The sequence below is a fragment of the Emys orbicularis genome, chromosome 1 (assembly GCF_028017835.1).
Source record: "Emys orbicularis isolate rEmyOrb1 chromosome 1, rEmyOrb1.hap1, whole genome shotgun sequence".
Classification (NCBI taxonomy): Eukaryota; Metazoa; Chordata; order Testudines; family Emydidae; genus Emys; species Emys orbicularis.
The window spans coordinates 226,942,106-226,959,808 of NC_088683.1; the positions used below are offsets into that span (position 1 = coordinate 226,942,106).

The 17,703-nt window shown below is 40.5% G+C and overlaps 1 protein-coding gene across 1 annotated transcript; it reads left to right on the top strand.

Annotated features, from left to right (window-relative positions):
- Positions 1–82: 82 nt before the first annotated feature.
- EIF1AX (eukaryotic translation initiation factor 1A X-linked) lies at positions 83–16,929 on the top strand. Its single transcript, XM_065423532.1, has 7 exons — positions 83–320; positions 2,435–2,518; positions 5,011–5,114; positions 12,168–12,218; positions 13,974–14,055; positions 14,152–14,243; positions 15,796–16,929. Exons 1-7 carry the CDS (start codon positions 305–307, stop codon positions 15,799–15,801), a joined length of 435 nt encoding a protein of 144 aa, XP_065279604.1. The 5' UTR covers positions 83–304; the 3' UTR covers positions 15,802–16,929.
- Positions 16,930–17,703: the final 774 nt, after the last annotated feature.

Below are 17,703 nucleotides of genomic sequence, written 5' to 3' on the forward strand. Positions count from 1 at the left end.
TTGGGACCGGGCGGGGCTTTGAGCCGTGAGTAAAGAGCAGTGAAAGCCGCCGGCGGCCAGGGGGCGCTGGAGCGCGAGTCGGGACGCACGCACGCCGCAGAGAGCTGTAGCCTCGGTTGCCTGTTGCGGTCGCTGTCGCAGCCGCGTAAGGACCTGCCTGTCGCGTGACTCTCCAATCCCAACGGCCGCTGCGAGAGACGAGTCGCTACCCGCGCGCCGCACGCAGGAACCCTCCGCCCGACCGGGAGCAGCAGCGCGCAGACACCCGCCACTCCCCCCCCCGCAGTGAGGAGCGGCCGGCGCCATGCCCAAGAATAAAGGTGAGGCCTCCTCAGGCCGGCCCCTGCCGTACGGGCGGCGCCAGCCGGGCCTGGGGCCGGAGCGGCCTGTGCTCGGGGCGGCGCCGGGAGCCTCTCCTCGCAGGGCAGGCTGGGAGCGGGGCCGGAGCTCGCTAGGCGGGGGTGCGGCGGTTCCAGGAGCGCGAGGGGCCGCGGGCTCCCGGGGGGAGCGAGGCCGGAGCTCACCTCGCCGCCTCACGTGGGGGATCCGGGCAGGGCGGTTACAGCCGTTGCGGCCTGGCTTGGCCTCCTGCCGCGTAGCGCCGTGTAGCGAGCACGGGCACCTTCCCCACCCCACACACACTGGCCGGGACCCGGGTTCACGGCTCCGCGCAGCCACTGCCCCGCGGCGACCTCGCTGGCTGACGCGGGGTCCCTCCCGCCGGGCTGCTCTCAGGCCCGTGGCCCGATGTGCGCGGAGTGTGTGAGTGGGGCTGAATGCGCCACGGGTCTGGCAGGAAGGGCGGGGGGTGCAGGGCGGTAGGATACAGCTGAGTCGTGAAGCAGAAAAAGACTCGTGTAGAGAGAGAGAGAGAGCCTCGGACTCCGGGAGTAAGTGTGTTCCCCTCTCCCCTGTCTGGCAAAACTCAGCCAGCATTTAAGTGTCAACTGTTGCTATGCCCCGCTCCCTAACAGTAGCATTTGTTCTTCTAGTACATACCGATCTTCACAGGGGCACCAGCAGCCACCGCTGTTCCCATATGGTAGAAACCTTAACAAGTGTTGTTAACATGTGACCCCTCCCCGTTTTTTTTCCTGTGCTGATGTGAAAGAGGAAAGGAGAGAAAGGAAGCAGTTTTTTGGAGGCAGGATTTACAAAAACTGCAAGCTGTTCTTGCTGATTTTTCAACAAGAAAACGAATCCTGTTGCCAGAAGCTTGTTGAAATGCTGCTGTTTAGAAGGAAAGCATGAATTTGAAAATCACATGTCCATCTGGATATTTGCACCTACTATTGCTACAGGAAATCCCTAAAATTATTTTTCTTTAGTTTTTCAAATGTCTGTTTGTTGAACTTTATCTTTTGTGTACTGTAGTCACTTTCATGTTTTTGTTGAGTAGGTTACACTTTTCTGTCTTGTTTATTTGCATAATGACATCAATCACTGATTTGGGGTGGGGAGCTCACATGGATGTTTCCCCAGTCCTTGCAAGAATGTGTTCACCAGTAGCAGCAGCAGGACAACTGAAACTGAAGATTCATCGCAGAGCCCCTTTGTAGTTTCTCTCTTTCCTGAACAGTCATGAAGGTTGATTAACTGAGGTCCACCAGAATGCAATCAATTGCATGTTCAGGGGTGATGGTGTTAAATGCTCTTTTGAAGGCTTCTGTTACCTAATTTTCAAACTGAGTTTAAATAGTCGATAGTTACCACTATGTGATCTTTTAATTGATCCCTTGTTTGACAATGGTAAAATAAGAACAAAGATGAGGTAATTTGATAGTAAATATTGCTGAAATTGATCCAAAGAAACACAAAACATCTCCAGACTTTAAATAAAATAACAAGATGGCTTTAGCATACTATCATTGAGGTGAGATTGAGGGATGGGTGGTGCTCTTGAGATGTGATTCAGTTTCTCCTACATGTTCTTTTGTGGTGTGTGGCTGAAGAATTTATATACACATGGATTTTTTCTGTGTTTGTTTCATGTGGAATTTTTTTCTTGTATCCTAGCCCTACCACTTCAGCTCAGAATTAGGAAGGGTTAGAACAGAGATGAGATGATCAAACTGTTGCTGAAGAGAATAGGTTTTTAAGTCTTGTAGCTTATGCTGGACTTCTAAGAGTCCAAAGGAATACTACTTTTCTCATCACATTTATTAGGAACATGAAAATTAAAAATTTGTCTCTTGCAGTTTTGACTTTAGGCAGCCTCTTCATCTTTTTTGAAAGAAACTTGAAATCATCATGGTGTAGTGCTTTAAGAAGCAAGATCAGTTTTATCACAGGCCTAGATATAGTGCTTTAAAGCTGTAGTAGTGAAATTAGATTTCCATAGGTCTAACAAATTATTGCTATTTTATCTTTCCAATACATGATTTTATATAGATTTCTAAATTGCATGTAGTGATTTATTTTATTTTCAATTTAGGTAAGGGAGGTAAAAACAGACGACGAGGTAAGAATGAGAATGAATCGGAGAAGAGAGAATTAGTGTTCAAGGAGGATGGACAAGGTGAGATTTCGAATTGTAATTGTCACTATATGTTTTCAGTCAAATATGGTAGCTACAATACTTTGAAGGTTTCTACACAAGGGATAATTGGGCTGTGTATAGGTTTCATTTGGATGTTTGAAAACTACAAAAGTACTTTGATGTGACGGAATGGAGCATCTTCATCTTGGGAATATATTTAGCAAAAAAACAAATTGAATGGGAGTGAAGATATATCCACTTCACTTCCCATTTATTAATATCACCTAAGAAATAGGTTCAGTTCTTTGCTCCTCAAGCAGTTTGTGCTGCTGTGTGATAAAAAAGATTCCGTTAGTTCCTATGTGTAAATTGTTCCTAGTTTTATTTTCTAGAGATCATCTCTGGCTCACGCAGTGACATCACTGTGCTATAGGGAGCAACGTTCAACCGTCCTCTGCCAGAGGCACCATGATGAATGACTGATGGGGAAACCCATGAGATCGTGAATGGGTAGAGGAGGAGTGTAGTAAATTTTAAAATGGTGAGCATATCTGAGTGTTCACCTAGCAGTCAGATAGCTATTTGGCTTGGTAACCAAATGAAATTCAGGCAAAAGCTTTGCTTAAAATTTTCCCAATGGCTAAAACACAAATTGACTTAGTCTTGCAGCTCTTGTGATGCGCCTCCTTGACTTGCAACACTCATAGGCTTTTCAATTGCATCACATTGTGTGATAGTCATACTAAGAAAATTGAGCTGATTTATTTTATGCACCTATCAGTCTATCAACCACATACAAAAAGGAAAATAAGTCTCCCTAGGAAAATCTCCCCAACTCTAGAACAAACTCCATCTATCCAGTTGAACACAGCTCTCCAGTGGTGATATTCCAATGTGTTAAGCATCTGTACTCTAACCCATGTTAAGGAAATATTTTAGTGTACTAGAGCAGGGCTTGAAATACAACTTTTGGGAGTGGATTTTCCCTAGTGAGTGTGGGTGTCTAGGGCATTGATTTTTATGCTGTTTTTAACATAATATTCCTCAAAGATAATCTTCTACATGTGAAATGATGCAGTGTGTTTTCTGGAGCCTGTGGTCTGCTCCATTGTCCCTGCTATTCTTCGTCGCTTTAAGAAGCAGTGGAATGAAACTGGTTTGTTTACTGGTGGATGGGAAACTTTACAAATACTCTTTGTAACATTGTGATTTTTGGAGCATATCCACACTGAAAATATTGGTCAACATGGCAGGCGGTGGTCTCTCCACATGAGCAAGCTAACTGTTGCCTACAAAAAATTTGACATCACAGCAAAGGAATTTTGAGAAGGGATCTGAAAATGGAAAATGAGGCAGCTTTGTGGATGTTTATGTGGAACACCTCCCAAGCGTGTGTGGCTACACAGGATAAGGCATGAAGGTGCTTCTTTGAAAGGTGAACAAGTGCCGGTGAAGGCTAGCATAATGGACCAATCAGTGAGCATCAACAGCTTGATAATGAATCAGAGGTGTTAGGTAGAGTGGGGATTGACTATGAAGAGCCTTGAAAGTGAATACTAGCTGCTCTTGCATTTGTCAAAACCAGAGAAAGCTATTAAAGTAATCAAGACTTTGCCAGAGCTATATTGTTTATAGCCCCATTGGCTGGGTGGGCTGCTGAACCTGTCTGTCAGCATTACACCCCGCTGTTTCCTTCCATAGTCAGTGGAAGTGGGGCTGGGCTTGGTGCAAGAGACCTCTTTAGTGCCAGGAATTTCTTCAGCACCCCTGCTGTTGGTGCCACCTGTGTTACCAGGGTGGCAATCATTTCCCTCCACTTGGGTACCATCAGTCATCCTGGTACTGTTGCTGACTTTGGGGTCAGCACTGCTTCCAGCACCGGAAATGATAGAGGCATATTTGGCACTGCTAATATAGTTTCCACTGCCAGTTCCCAATTCGTTCTGGGCTATGAATGAGTCAGACCAGTTGCTCCCACCCTCAAGGCTGGCTCCATCTTCATCCCCTGAAGCCCAGGACTCCTTGGCATCCAGGTTAGGATCTTCCTCCTCTTGCTTTCCATCACCTGACCCACATTGAGGGGGTTGTTCATGGAGCACTGAGGGTATCAGGATTGGCACTCGTCTTGCAGTCAGGACAGGGGCGCCCCTGGCTGGAGCCTACTCGCCCCAGTGTCCTACCCATACCAGTGGCCTCCATAGAATCCCTAAGATGCTTCTTGGTCACAGAGGTTCCATTCCTCATCCCATTCTAAGGCAAGATCACCTAGCAGGTCTGTGACAGTGACCATCAGTCCACCACAGGCCCAGGCACCATTGAAACTTCCCCTCACAGAGCCTCCAGAGTATGCTTCTTGGGGCAAGGACTGTCTTTTCTGTTTATACAGTGCCTCGCAAAATGGGATCCTGGTCCATGACTAGGGCTCCTTGGTGCAACAGTAAAATAAATACATCATTTTTTTCCTTGTAAAAATTTGTTGACTGTTTAAAATTATTATGTAATTCAGCAACATTTTGGACTATCTCTTCCAGAATATGCCCAGGTGATCAAGATGTTGGGCAATGGAAGATTGGAGGCATTATGTTTTGATGGTGTGAAGAGGTTATGTCATATCAGAGGGAAGCTAAGAAAAAAGGTAAGTCTAAATCACTTACATGGAAAATAAATGAATACATACCAAGCAGAACAGGCAATCTTCTGAAAATTGATATGGCTACACATACTCTAAATAAAGGGACACTTTAAAAATTTCCTTAATTATGGTACTAGCAACTTTAGATTATTAAAATTGAAAGAATTTTAAAACTCATATTTAGTTTTGTTCAGATAATTAGCTACTTGTACTTCTCTTGGCAAGGGCAATGAAGGAAGTTTAAATCTTGCCCGTAGTCACACTAACTTTCAGGTTCTTGGGGATGCAGATGTTTCAGGGGAGGTTTTTGCTTGTTTAAAAACTGTCAGTTTTGTATTTTACAGAAACATTTCTGTTGGACTTGGGTTTTATAAAACGCTATACAAACTCTAAATTTTGGCTTGAGTTTAAGGCTACAGGGTTAGAGTAGGTTGGTGGATAGCATGATGGTAATTAAAATTGAGGCTAGCTTACTGTAAAAATCTTCATGCTTACTTGGATAGACTTGCAAATTGCTGTTCCTCAAGGGGATAGGTTTAGTGGTCCAAATTTGAGGTAATTTAACAAAGGTTCACAAGATACAGTCCCCCAGAAATCACATGTGCAACAGGACAAAGGCTCTGTTGCATACCTGATTGTTTTACAGGTAGCCTGGCATCAGAATAACAGGAGTGGCTCAAGGTGACATGCTGTGGCCATTTAAGCCAAGCAAACAGCATTGTCAGCTTTCTGACAACATATGTTGAGCACATTAGTTGCTCTTTGTTTACATTCTGCAGGTACTCCATCAGGCAAGTTTGCCCTGAAAGCAAAACTTCTTGTTTAAATTGATATTTCCAAATACTCTAAAATCACATGCATACTCTGATTTTACTTCAGAAATATTGTCAAGGAAAATAGCTTTAATTAAATAGAGGGACGACTATCAACTCTAGTAAGCAGAAACATTAAAGTGATAGAATCATGCTCCTCATTCTTTCCTGAGCAATGGAACTGAGTGTGATCAAAGAATAGCAAGTAGCTACCACTCTCATCAATGTCAGCATGGTCAAAGGTGTTGCTGAATTTCAGGAAATGCACCCATAATAGAGACACCCTATTCTAAGCACTGGCTTATGGTACACATTGACTAATGGGGAGCCAGGATGTTCTCATCAGTCAAAACACTATTTTAGGTTTATCATGAAAAATAAACACAGAAAACCTCTCCATTTTCTACCATAATTCTTCTAGTTTAGACAAACCAAAGGTTCAAACACATCATTTTTAGCCTTTTATTAACAATACAGAAAAGAAGGAAAAACAGTTAAAGTATTTGAAATGTAAAATATTGAGTAAGGCTTTCATTTTAACAGCATCCCTTGCTTGTTTTCTCTTTAGCTGTAGAGTCTTTAGAAGGAAAACCCCCATTTATCAGTCTCTTAGATGGTCTCAAAGATGGTAATAACTATCCTTTTGGGGGGAAAGAGGATAAGTCAGTCAAGATGGGCTAGAGATGCTGCTGCTGTTGTTGAAGTTTAATCTCAGAAAGAAAATTCCCCTAGTTGACAATCTTTGATGCTATCAAAGATGGTAATAACTGTCATCCCAGGCAGTGCTTGGAATTCAGCTGGAGCCTGTAGGTATGACATTATCATCTGGGTCCCCCTCTCTCTCTCTGGCCTGTTCTAGTTAAGACACCTCTCAGGTTCAAGATGATGAAGGCCTGAGGTCCAATGAAACAGTTGGATTGGCATCTATGATTGGTGACGCTTGCTCTAGTAGCCTTTATCTGTCCTGTGTGTCTGTTCTTTTGTTCCTTCATACTTTCCCAACAAAATTTTTCATTTAAGGACCCAAGAAGGGAGTGATGGGTATAATAGTCTAACCCAGGGGTCACCAACTTTCAGAAGTGGTGTGCCGAGTCTTCATTTATTCACTCTAATTTAAGGTTTTGCATGCCAGTAATACATTTTAACGTTTTTAGTAGGTCTCTTTCTATAAGTCTATAATATATAACTAAACTATTGTTTTATGTAAAGTAAATAAGGATTTTAAAATGTTTAAGAAGTTTCATTTAAAATTAAATTAAAATGCAGAGCCCCCCGGACTGGTGGCCAGGACCCGGGCAGTGTGAGTGCCACTGAAAATCACCTCGCGTGCCACAGGTTGCCTACACCTGGTCTAACCTGTCACTATTTTGTCCACCAACTAGGCCTAATATCTGACATACCAACTTTGGCTCATTATCCTCTGGTGTCATATCTCCTGTTTTTTAACAAGCATAATTTCAACACAGACCTTGAATCATATCCACTTGGCCTTTTTGTTTAGACTAATTCAGGTATTCTGTCTCCCTTTCGTACCTTTTCCCATCAACATTTGTTGTTATAAATTATTGTAACATCTTATAACCTTTTACATACTACTTACACTTGAGCTTACAATTCAAGTAAATTTGTAGGCCCAACAGTACACACTGCCCTGTAATCTGAACTCTGAGTGATGCCCCAGCTTGACCCCACTAGCCATTATGGCACTGTGCTTCCAGATGATATGGAGCAATGTGGGTGTCCCAGTTTTGGGGACTAACTGTGCCTCTGCCCCATCCTTGGTCTGCTTAAGGGACGTCCCCTTAGGACTCAGGCCTCTGTCACCTCTCTATAGGCAGGCACCTGTATTCCTCTCCCTCCCTCCCAGGCTAGAATTCTTTCCCTTCACTGTGCGTATCCCAGCAGGTCTAAACTTAGCTTAGCACCTGCAGTTTCTCTCTCTCTCAAGTGCTACAACAGTGAAGACCTGTCAGCTTTTGCAAAGCAAAATACACTTATTTTTAGGACAAAAACATTAGAGAAAATATATCATAAAACATCTATACACATGCTAGGTTTACCAGAAGTCACCCGTCTTCCACATGGTAAACCTGATAGGTTTCAAAGTCTTTCAAACCCTTTCAGCAGGGTTTGCCCTCTTGGTTACAATCTATCAGTTGTCAGATCAAAAATGAGGGCTCCTCAGCCAGTTCAGGCTGGCCTTTGATACTTTTGGCTCATTCTTTGTCTCCTGGACTTCTTGAACCTGTTCTGAACCAGTATATGCTATTCACCCGAGGGATGGTACTTCTCTACAGTTTTCCTGTTCCAGGTCTACAGTAATTACACCCACACCCACCCACACACACACACACACACCTCCCCTCTGATTTTAGTTCTTAGAGGGAGCTGGGTAACATGCCAGTGTACAATTTCTGGCTCACAAAGATACAGTTAACGTTTATAATATTGGAACAATAGTCTCAAAGATATTGTATATATCAGTAACACCTGTCACAGTATGGATACAGAGCGCATGGGTACACTAGGGTGAACTGTCAGACCATGTCCTCACTAAGGCCAAAGTTGTGTTCAGGTTGACCTTAGTGAACAGAAGCAGACTATCCCTGGCTTATACTCGGCCACTTCACCTTCTCTTCACAAACCACCAAATGCACCTCTTCTCGTAATCTAATCTGTGCCAGCTGCAAGTAATCCCTGAATCAGTCACTACAGCTGTCACTAACATAGTGAAGAATAGTTGGAGTTCATGCAGGCAGCTGAGAATATAGTTAATAAAATGGCACACTCACCAGTCTTTCCTCTTGCCTGTTTATTATAGGGTTGCACTGTCTGTGAAACATATTTACAGTATATCCACAATGGTCCTAGTCATCTCTGGGTGGGGCATCTCTGTGTACCTTAACTCTGTATTTCCGGGTTTCTGAAGGTTAAAGTTTAGGGGCATGAAACATTCTGGGCAGGTCTAAGACACTTCTGGTCAATGCTATCTCTGCATTAACAAAGATTTTGGCCAGTGAATACAGCAGAGTTTTAGTGTTGATCAAATTGAGAATGTTGTTTTGTAGTCTGAAATTGTTTAGTAAAATGCTGATTGCCAACCAACGTGCTTATAAATAAAAGGCTTGAATCTTAGTTCAGCTCCATTTACATGCACTTTAAGGCCCGTTTTCACTACCAATGTGGTGTACAGTCTCCATAGCATAACTGTGACCCAAGCCCAAAATCTCTGAAATTTTTCTTCAAATATATTGTGACAATCGTATGAAGAAAGTAGTGCCATTTTCAGGCTGCTGATTTAAAGAAAACTTGGTGGATTTTTTTAACAGGTGAATTAAGTAAAAATCCATACTGCATTTTAAATCAAGATATTTCTAGGCTCGGAAATGCAATCAGAACTTCAGGTTATGTTCTCAATCAAGGTGGGAGGACTTGGAGTTGTGGTAACTTTCAGTTGTAGAAAAAGGCATCCCAGTACAATCCATAAATTTATTGACACATTCTAAATATTAAAGTGTCTGTGTACTGACTGCTTTTGTAACTCCACTCTATTCTCCTCAACTAATCTTAATCGTAGGACTGGAAGGGACCTTGAAAGGTCATCTAGTCCAGTCTCCTGCCCTCACGGCAGGACTAAGTATTACTTAGACCATCTCTGACAGGTGTTTATCTAACCTGCTCTTAAAAATCTCCAATAATGGAGATTCCACAGCCTCCCTAGACAATTTATTCCAGTGTTTAACCATCCTGGCAGTTGTTTTTCCCAATATCCAACATAAACTGCCCTTGCTGCAATTTAAGCTCATTGCTTCTTGTCCTATCCTCAGAGGTTAACGAGAACAATTTTTCTCTCTCCTCCTTGTAACAACCTTTTATGTACTTGAAAACTGTTATCATGTCCCCTCTCAGTCTTCTCCTTTCCAGACTAAACAAACCCAATTTTTTCAATCTTCCCTCATAGGTCATGTTTTCTAGACCTTTAATTATTTTTATTGCTCTTTCTCAAATTTGTCCACATCTTTCCTGAAATGTGGCACCCAGAACAATACTCCAGTTGAGGCCTAATCAATGTGGCACAAGAATTACTTCTCATGTCTTGCTCACAACACTCCTGCTAATACATCCCCGAATGATGTTTGCCTTTTTTTGCAATGGTGTTACACTGTTGACTGACATTTAGCTTGTGATCCACTTTAACCCCCAGATCCCTTTCTGTGGTACTCCTTCGTAGGCAGTCATTTCCCATTTTGTATGTGTGCAACTGATTGTTCCGTCTTAAGTGGAATACTTTGCATTTGTCCTTGTTGAATTTCATCCTGTTTACTTCAGACCATTTCTCCAGTTTGTCCAGATCATTTTGAATTTTATTCCTATCCTCCAAAGCACTTGCAACCCCTCCCAGCTTGGTATGGTCCACAAACTTTAGAAGTGTACTCTCAGTGCCATTGTCTAAATAATTGATTAATATATTGAACAGAACTGGACCCAGAACTGATTCCTGCAGGACCTCACTCGATATGCCCTTCCAGCTTGATTGTGAACCACTGATAACTACTCTTTAAGAACAGTTTTCCAACCAGTTATGCACTTACGGTAATAGTAACTTACAGATCCCCTGGTTGCCAGCCAGGCTTGCAGAGGAAAGTTAAGTACAGTAAAAACCAAAAAAAAAAAAAGAATTTACATTAACAGGCAGAACATGTGATCAGTTGACTAAATTATGTCTTTCATTTCATTCACACATCTAGATAAAGACCTAAAATCTAATTCCCTGAGTCTTTTTTATGGTATATGCTCTCTTTGGGAAAAATCCATTTAAGCAAGAAGCCTAACAAGTCCTACCACACAGTCAAGTCTGTGTCTAATATCTGCCTCTGCAATAGATCTTGTGAAGCTGTATGGCTGATTTCTACATAGTCTGCATCCCTGTCTGTGTAAGTGATAGGAGATGCACCTTTCTCAGTGAGGGTTCTCTCCCTGTTATGGTACAAAAAAGCCTCCCATTCACACCGTGGATTACAGCAGTGGTTCTCAACCGAGCAGGTTTCATGGGGGCTGCCGAGCAGGGCCAGCATTAGACTCGCTGGGGCCCAGGGCAGAAAGCCAATGCCCTGCCACAAGGGACTGAAGCCCAGGCCCTGAGCTCCACCTCCCGAGGCTAAAGCCAAAGTCTGAGCAATGTAGCTCTGCAGGGGCCCCTATGGCATGAGGCCCTAGGCAATTGCCCTGCTTGGTACTCTATAATGCCAGCCCTGGCTTTTACATGCAGAAAACCAGTTGTTATGATACAGGTGGGCTGTGGAGTTTTTATAGCATGTTGGGACAGGCCTCAGAAAGAAAAAGGTTGAGAACCCCTGCATTACAGGATGTCAGTAAGTATTTAGGATTCCAATAAACTTAATTCCTAAATATTTATTTAATGCAATATCATATTTATGCCAGTTACTACATTATTTATTTGAATTGGAGTAGTGCTTAGGGATCCCTGACTTGAAGCCCCTTACCATGCTAGGCACTGTACAAATGCTTAATGAATGGTCCCTGCCTCAAAGAGTTTAAATTTAAATCTAAGTATAAGGAAAGACTCTGTTTTTCCCTATTGCAGAACAATGTAAACCATTGGAATAATGCACAGTGAGTAGTTCAACATATTTTTAATCTTCATTTCTTTTAATGTGAATTCATGTCATCTTTGAAAAAGACCCGTTCATAGTATCTCTTTAATGAATAAAATAGTCCAACTTTTAGAAAACCACTTTAACATAGTCACTCAACAGAAACAGTCCAGGTTAGATTTCTTGCATTTTCTCTTCTGCTTGGCTTCTTCCTCTCATTCACTTTACTGTGAAGTTTTACTTTTCTGCGCACAGACCCTTTGTGGAACTCGGTCAATAAAATGGTTAGACTTCCTTTGGCCTACCCAAATTTAATGGCTTAGTAGCCATCCATAGGGCTGGAGACGTCTAAATCACTTGATTTGCTGCGGTGATGGAGTTCTGTAACATGCTTGGTCAACTATTATCCCCACCAACAGTTAGTTATGTAATGTAAAATTGAAACCAAGTGTTATGAAGTGGGGATGTCTTTGTTTTCTTGTTTAGGAAAAATAGTGTCTGCAGTTTGTTTTAATATTTTAGTAGATCCACAAGTATAGTGTTTGAACTTATTGCTGTTAAATTGCAGATGGACAAATGTGGATTTGTAGAGCTTTTTTTAATAAGTGTTCCTTGTTTCTGACTTTCAGGTTTGGATAAATACATCGGATATTATATTGGTTGGCTTAAGAGACTACCAGGTAAATATTCTTCTTGATTTAGCACTTATATGTATTATAGTAAATAGCATGGCTTATGACTTAAATGCCACTAAAAGTCTGCTAGAGAGCATTGTGCAGATAATTTCTATTTAACTGGCACTTACTATGTGTTTAACTGTATCACGTTAAATATGTTTCATATTTGATTATTTTTATATTTGTAATACAAGGCAAATTCTGTCCATGGGTAAATGGACCAGTTTTCATCCAAATTGCCCCTTTAGACCATGTGTGTGCGGAAAATGCCCTATGGCATCAGAATGCCTCTGACTTTTTCAGAAATGGCTGCTTGGTGAGCTGCTCCTGTGCATTTCACTGGCAAATGGAGCAAAGTGCTGCTCCAGTAGTCTGGTAGGATGCCAGCCGTCACAGTTCAATGTAACTGCACCTGTATTTCTCCCTTTGTGGTCCAGCAAGGGCTGCCTCTGTTAGGCTTCTGGCTGCTTTCCCTCACTCTCTTGGGTGGAGACCTGGCCCTCACTCCCCTGACTACAGTGTGATATTTCCAGCAAGCCAGACTGCCTAAACAGGCCCCAGAGTTTTGTTTTAAGTTCATAATCGCTTTAGCTCAAAAGAAGCACACACGAATAGTCTTTCCTTTACACATCTTGAGCCTTTACTCTTCAGATTCTGGGAACAAGAACTCAGTAGACAATAACAACAAGGAGTCTGGTGGCACCTTAAAGACTAACAGATTTATTTGGGCATAAGCTTTCGTGGGTAAAAACCTCACTTCTTCAGATGCATAGCCAGTAGACAATGGTCCCCTCAGGGTGTAGCTTCAAAAGGCTGGGCTTTTTCATAACCAGAGATGAGAATTTGCTTTCACTTCCCCATGGAGATTCCCCAGGCAAACCACTTGACATTGTTTGGCCTAAAGTCCATTCTTGTGTGTCCCATTGTTCAATATAGTTCTTTGAAGTTCATAACACTTCCAGGGCTCACAATAATACATAACCTTTACATTTAATACAATGGACTCCAAAGATGCTTAAATTTAATTCATTAAGGTTTGTCAAGGATATTGCAGAAAATTGCCATGTCTGTCACACCAGCTATTTCACTCAGATAAATGTATTCTTTGAGCCCTTTGCTGTTCGAAGAATCCTGCCTTAATCTGTCACTGAATCCAGAGACTACATTCGTTTTTTCTTTAAAATGTGTGGCTCTAATAGTTTCCTATAGTAACTATATGTTGAGTCCAGTGAATGGCAGTTGTATCAGATTTTTAATGGGCTGTTTTCATAATAAATATACATTCAGTGAGTGCAGTGTGATACCTTCAATTATTGGAATGTGAATTTCGTTGCTAATGGAATTATGAAGAGACTTCTATTTCTTCAAAATATACTTTCAACAAATTAACAACCCATTAAGAAATATTTTATTACACAGCTGCATAGATTAATATTTAGACTGCTAATGCTAGCTAAAGCTTTAGTTTGTGATATATGACAGATGTAGATGTACCTTGAAAAAGAATAGTTTAGAATGCTTAACAAAAAAGGACTTCAGGGAGGGAAGACTTATAATATTCTGTATAGTAGGTTTACCTCTTTCACTTGTAGTGGCAAATTGAAGAATAGTTGAGAACTAAGGATTTTGGGGGTGATTTCAGGACATAAAAAAAGATTCAACTGTCCAACTAACAAACACCTTGCTAGCCTGTCATTTTTAGGAAGTGGAAACCTTTCTACAATGCTGACTAATGCAGTCAAATGTTCTCTTACTTAGGATAACAAGGCGGATGTCATTCTAAAATACAATGCAGATGAAGCCAGAAGTCTGAAGGCATATGGGGAACTTCCAGAACACGGTAAGAATCTTTCAAGATCAGATTGGAAGTCAGTAGCCCACAGTGAATTGTCAGTTTTTAATGTGTGAATTAACTTTTTTAAAACTCTCTATTTAGCTAAAATCAATGAAACAGACACATTTGGTCCTGGTGATGATGATGAAATCCAGTTTGATGATATTGGAGATGATGATGAGGACATTGATGATGTAAGTAATAAGAATACTACATTGGGGGGGTGCGGAGTAGCTCAGTGGTTTGAGCATTGGCCTACTAAACCCAGGGTTATGAGTTCAATCCTTGAGGGGGCTACTTAGGGATCTGGGGCAAAATCAGTACTTGGTCCTGCTAGTGAAGGCAGGGGGCTGGACTCGATGACCTTTCAAGGTCCCTTCCAGTTCTAGGAGATAGGATATCTCCATTCATTTATTTATTATTTATTTATTTATTTGAAGCATCAACTCTTGATAATACTGCTTTGTTTACTACTTAATTTAGGTAGCATAACGTATTAAAGCTTTGAAGCCTTTAACCGGGATAGATGATATTTCTCAAAGGCTGTCCAGTGACTACGTGAAATTGGTCAAAAATCCTGTCCTTTGGAGTTATGGCACTTCTTGCAGACCTCTGCATAGTCATAGATCAAAGATTTGTAGGATGTCATACAGTGAATATTGCTTCAGATTTTAATAACAGAATTTCATACCTGTCAAAGTTTGATCTTTAACACTGTTTACGGGAGCTAGAAATAAATTATCACATTATGGTTGCAGGAATGTAGTCAACCTCAGCAGTCACTATAGAATAATCAAGTTAATGTGACAATTTCAGAGCTCTAGTGCAGTGGTTCTCAAACTTTTTTTCATTTGTGAAACCCTAAAATATTTCAAATGGAGGTGGGGGACCCCTTTGGCAATCTTTGACATAGTCAGCGGACCCCAGGATGAAAACCACTGCTCTAGTGGACAAGTCACCCTCAAAATGAACAATGACTCAAATTCCCATCCTCTGATTCCTCAGGCAAATTCTGAAAACAGTGTGCTATATCTTATGAACATGGAATTTTAAGTGGGGGAAAATGTATTCTAAAGTGCAGCTGAGACTGTTTATTAATCATTTATATAGTATAAGATGGCACAATACTGTAAATTAGGTGTATCAGGCAGATAGCAAGATTTCTGCCCAAAGGATAAGAGGACAGAATAAAACAGCATGAAGAAACACTCTGAAGTGTTAGCATGCTTGCAGTTTCTTTTTAATCCAATTAGACTCTGAGTAAAATGATCTCAAATTCACAGTTAGTGTGAAAAAGTTGTAATTTGTGTGCTGGAGCATCTTTGTAGTAGGAAGATTTAAACAGGAACCAGTTCATTTTGCCAGTGACTTCTTAAACTATATTTGTGTTTTGATTTGGAACTTTACCTCACAGCTCGGATTATTTTTCTTTTTGCTTCTTCAGGAAAATCATAGCCCTGCCTGTTTGTATTTTACTGTTTACTCATTGAGATGATTTTACATTGAACATTAACTTCCCTAGAGGAGATGAGTTGGGAGGGAAGGGGCAAATGATTACGTACTCATTAACAAAAAATGGCAAAGGAAACTGGGGGCAAAAAAAAATAAATGGATTGTGAAATAAGTTGTGAAACTTATCTTAGAGAACGGAAGTTATTAAAATACATCTTAAAGGTAGAATTGTTTGTTTGCTCACATGGTCAAAATTATCTTTCTCACTATGCTGTCTTTTTTCCCCACTTACAGATCTAAATTGAGCTAAGAGGTTTACATTCCAACTTTTTTCCTCCAAGGATTATTCTTCATTGATATATTGGGTAAAATCCCTTTCTTTTAAGAAGACTGAAACATCAGTAATGAGTGTAGCTTGTTACATCAAATGAGAATTTATTTTCAGTGTTTGTTTTAAAGTATTTATATTTCTTTGGAAACAGATAATGCCACAACTATTTTGTCTTTTCACAAATTAGAGCTCTTACATCTGGATGGAAGTGAGACAGTAATATCTGCTGTAAAAGTCTGCATTTTTGCCTCTTACGCATTCATCACTACATTTCGAGTTAAACCTGTATTTTGAAATAAAATTGTTTACCCTGTAATTATCATGGATTTTGATTAAATACCCAGTTCAGATTAGTGTCCAATCATACTATGCAGTATCTTTCTGTATACCCTTGCCTTGAAGTTAACTTGAAAAGATTTTGATAATCTAAAAGGAAGGCAGAAATCTGCATTCAAACTCCTAATGCATGGGTCTGCTTTTCATGTTTTAGTAGAATGCTGCTATTTTTATAATAGTTTTGATAATTAAGCACTCATTCTTTCAAAGATGTAAAGTTGCCACAATGGGAGAAAAAGTAAATGTAAAAAGTAAGCAGCATCTCAAATTTGCAGTTGTTTAAAACTGTTACGTATGTTTGAATCGCTATTCTGTATTTGTAAATGCAGTATTATACTGTAGTTGCGGAAATTAAACACTGGGTGGCACCCAATTTAACGGACACATTGATACTAAACATTTACAGTTGTTTTTTATACTGAAACATGCATTAAATAGTTTTCCCTCAACAAAATAAATGACTAGCATTCTTGATGTGTTAAACATACATAGAATATTTTTACATTATAGAAAGGTTATGTTAAAAGTAGAGTTTTATTTTAATCTTAAATTCCATACATTGTAAGGAACAACTTTGAAAAGGTTATGTAAACTTTGAATAACCGAATATAAATGAAAAATTAAATTAATGTCAAATTCTGCAAAATCTTTTTATCCAGAATTAACCAGTAAGACAAACCAATGGAAAGATTCTCTCCAGCTTCTGAATGGAAGAGTCATAGCTAAAAAGTTGAATAAAGACTAACATATTCCTGGAAATATTTTCATGTGCTAGCATTAGTTTGTGTGTCTTTTTAATGATGTATTTTGAGTTTAACAGTTGAAAGCAGAATGGGGCTCTGGAGAATTTAATTTTCATTCTGTGCTGTGTAAAATTGGTTTTTGACATTTTGTATTCATTATATGGTCTGATAGGCATGATATGAAGTGACTATAGCTTTAAAAATGCAGATGGGTCTCATTGCTTTAAACAAGATTTTTTGGATACTGTTGAATATTCAAACAGACTCCCGTAGAGCATGTAGCAAAAATGTAACTTCCTACCTTTTCTCCCCAGTGTACAGTGTACTGTAGGTTTCCATTTTCCTTGTGTGGAGTTGGGAGTCACTACAGGGACTGAAAAATTTTCTTTAATATTCAGTATATTTGCAAAACTTATTTTATATATTTAAATAATTTATAAAGAATTTTACAATCCTGCTGACTTTTGAGGAAAGAGAATATATTTGCATTACCCATGCACACTTCCTGCTCCGTTGGTTTGTATCGGGTGTATTGACTTTTGTAGTCCTTTTATGCCTGAATTTCCAGCAATTCAGGATCTGATTTTTAATTAACAGTTTCATAGAGCATGTAGTGAGCAGGAATTCATACATTTCCCCCCTTCTCCTTTATCTTTTCCCCTGAGTGCCCAAACGGGATCTTGAACACCTCCTAACATGGTTGAGCTCTTAAAATGTAGCTAGAGGCATGGCACAGAAGGCTTTTACTACATTGGTCCTGTCTTTGCTTGTGCTGTTTTTTCCTAATACCAA